This window comes from Trypanosoma equiperdum, assembly GCF_001457755.1.
Source record: "Trypanosoma equiperdum strain OVI genome assembly, contig: ctg_933, whole genome shotgun sequence".
Classification (NCBI taxonomy): domain Eukaryota; phylum Euglenozoa; class Kinetoplastea; order Trypanosomatida; family Trypanosomatidae; genus Trypanosoma; species Trypanosoma equiperdum.
The window spans coordinates 1,294-3,069 of NW_027124902.1; the positions used below are offsets into that span (position 1 = coordinate 1,294).

At 45.1% G+C, this 1,776-nt stretch overlaps 2 protein-coding genes across 2 annotated transcripts in view; both read left to right on the forward strand.

Moving 5' to 3' along the window:
- Positions 1-70, forward strand: part of TEOVI_000455800 (uncharacterized protein) — a gene marked incomplete at both ends in the record, with an annotated part of 1,191 nt that extends 1,121 nt beyond the window's left edge. Inside the window, one exon of the mRNA XM_067227314.1 lies at positions 1-70. Within this exon, the coding sequence (XP_067083415.1) occupies positions 1-70 (70 nt within the window).
- A 595-nt stretch (positions 71-665) lies between these two features.
- The window catches only part of TEOVI_000455900 (uncharacterized protein), a gene marked incomplete at both ends in the record, with an annotated part of 2,973 nt that continues 1,862 nt past the window's right edge, over positions 666-1,776 (forward strand). The window contains one exon of the mRNA XM_067227315.1: positions 666-1,776. Coding sequence (XP_067083416.1) covers positions 666-1,776 — 1,111 coding nt within the window.

A 1,776-nucleotide genomic window follows, 5' to 3' on the forward strand; every position in this document is an offset into this window, starting at 1 on the left:
CTTTACCGCCTTCATTGAGCTATTGCAGATTACTGCCTGTATTTGTGCTTGTTTTCGGGAAATAGCGTAGGTGGGCGCTTCGCTCCAAGCGCTACTACCATTTTCAGCGTCATTCCGGTATTTCGTTGTGTGGACGTTAAAGTGATTTGGAGCGTTGCGGCCGGCGCTGCACGGCATTCTTGTCTAATATGATATTGGTGGTGCGCCGAGCACGTTTCTGTATTTTGAAGAGGCATAGCACTTCCCAAGTATGTAATTGTTTGCTTACTTTTTTCCTTTTTTCCTTTTTTCCTTTCTTCTTCAACTCGTTTCTGTATGTTGCTGCCTTGTGCATACCTGTTGGGTATGAAGGTACCGCATCTCTGAGCTTCTGGGGTTTGTAACGAACTGACCGAGGCTGTTGTGTCTTCCTGTCGCTGTGTGCTTATACCGCACACGTATTTTCCACTGTAGTGCTCCACTCTGTAGCCCTTTTCCCCATTTGTCAGGCTTGCAAACGGTATTTCTTTGTGCAGCGTAGTCATAGTAACGAGCAAGGATTAGTGAAAAAGAGGTGGGGGCGTTTTGGGTTCTGGATAGGAAAGGATAAGAAGGCACCGGTAATAGCTGTGTGCTGACCTCTCCGAGTCAATATCAACATCAGTGGTTGAATTTCCGGTGAGGTGATGGAGAGTAAAACGTGGTTCGGCAGCCAAGAGGTAGATGGGTCGGACCACGGCCTTGCTGCAAGTGACGGTGCGAGTCTTGTGGAGCACGTTCGAGATATTTTGATGGATAGCGATGATGACGTTGTGTCTGTTTCTTGTGTGAATTTATTTGTGAAGACTGAAACTACCAGTAGAGCGGTGATTGAAAATGAGGAGTATTTAGCACGGCACTCTACTGGAAGGGATTTCCGAAGGGGCGCAACAATATTTTCAGCACGCTCTTCATCGCATAGTATGTCCCGCTTCACTACTGCGGGTGCATTTTCAAGCGGCAGACAGACAATTGAATGCGGTGCTCTTGATGCAAACTCTCAAGTGGATGAGAGGTTCGGCACAAGAGAGAACTCGAAAGGAAGCGCCCGTAGAAGCGAAGCTACTGATACTTCTGCAGTGGAATTTGATATGCACAGAAAAGTGGACAGTTTAAAGGAACGATGCCACAACACAGAGGGAGATCAGCAGAAATCATCTTCCCTTTCCAACATTGAAGAACAATTAAGGAACCTCAGCGAATCGAAGGCGTTAATGGAAAAAGAACTTAAGGAGTTGAAACAGCAACTACTGGAAGTGACTGATTCTAAAGCGTCTCTTGAGAAGGAGCTGGATGAGCTGATAGTTGAGACAAAAACAAAGAAATCAAGTGGCCCTGAGTGTCAACTAAAGGGTGAAAGCAGTGACAGTATAAAGAAGCAACTCGGTGGGATAAATGATTCTAAGGCGTTAATGGAAAATGAACTGAAGGAGCTGAGGAAGCAACTGAGTGATGTGACTGATTCCAAATCATCACTGGAGAAGGAACTGAAGGAACTGAGGAGGCAACTAAGTGATGTAAATGACTCCAAGGCTTTAATTGAAAAAGAACTGAAGGAACTAAGGAAACAACTTGCTGATGTGAATGACACCAAGGTTCTAATAGAAAACGAACTGAAGGAAACAAAAAAGCAGCTAGGTGCTGTGAATGATTCTAATACATTGATAGAGAGAGAGCTAATGAAGCAACTAAGTGATGTTAATGACGCCAAGGCGTTAATGGAGACGGAACTGAAGGAGCTGAGGAAGCAACTGAGTG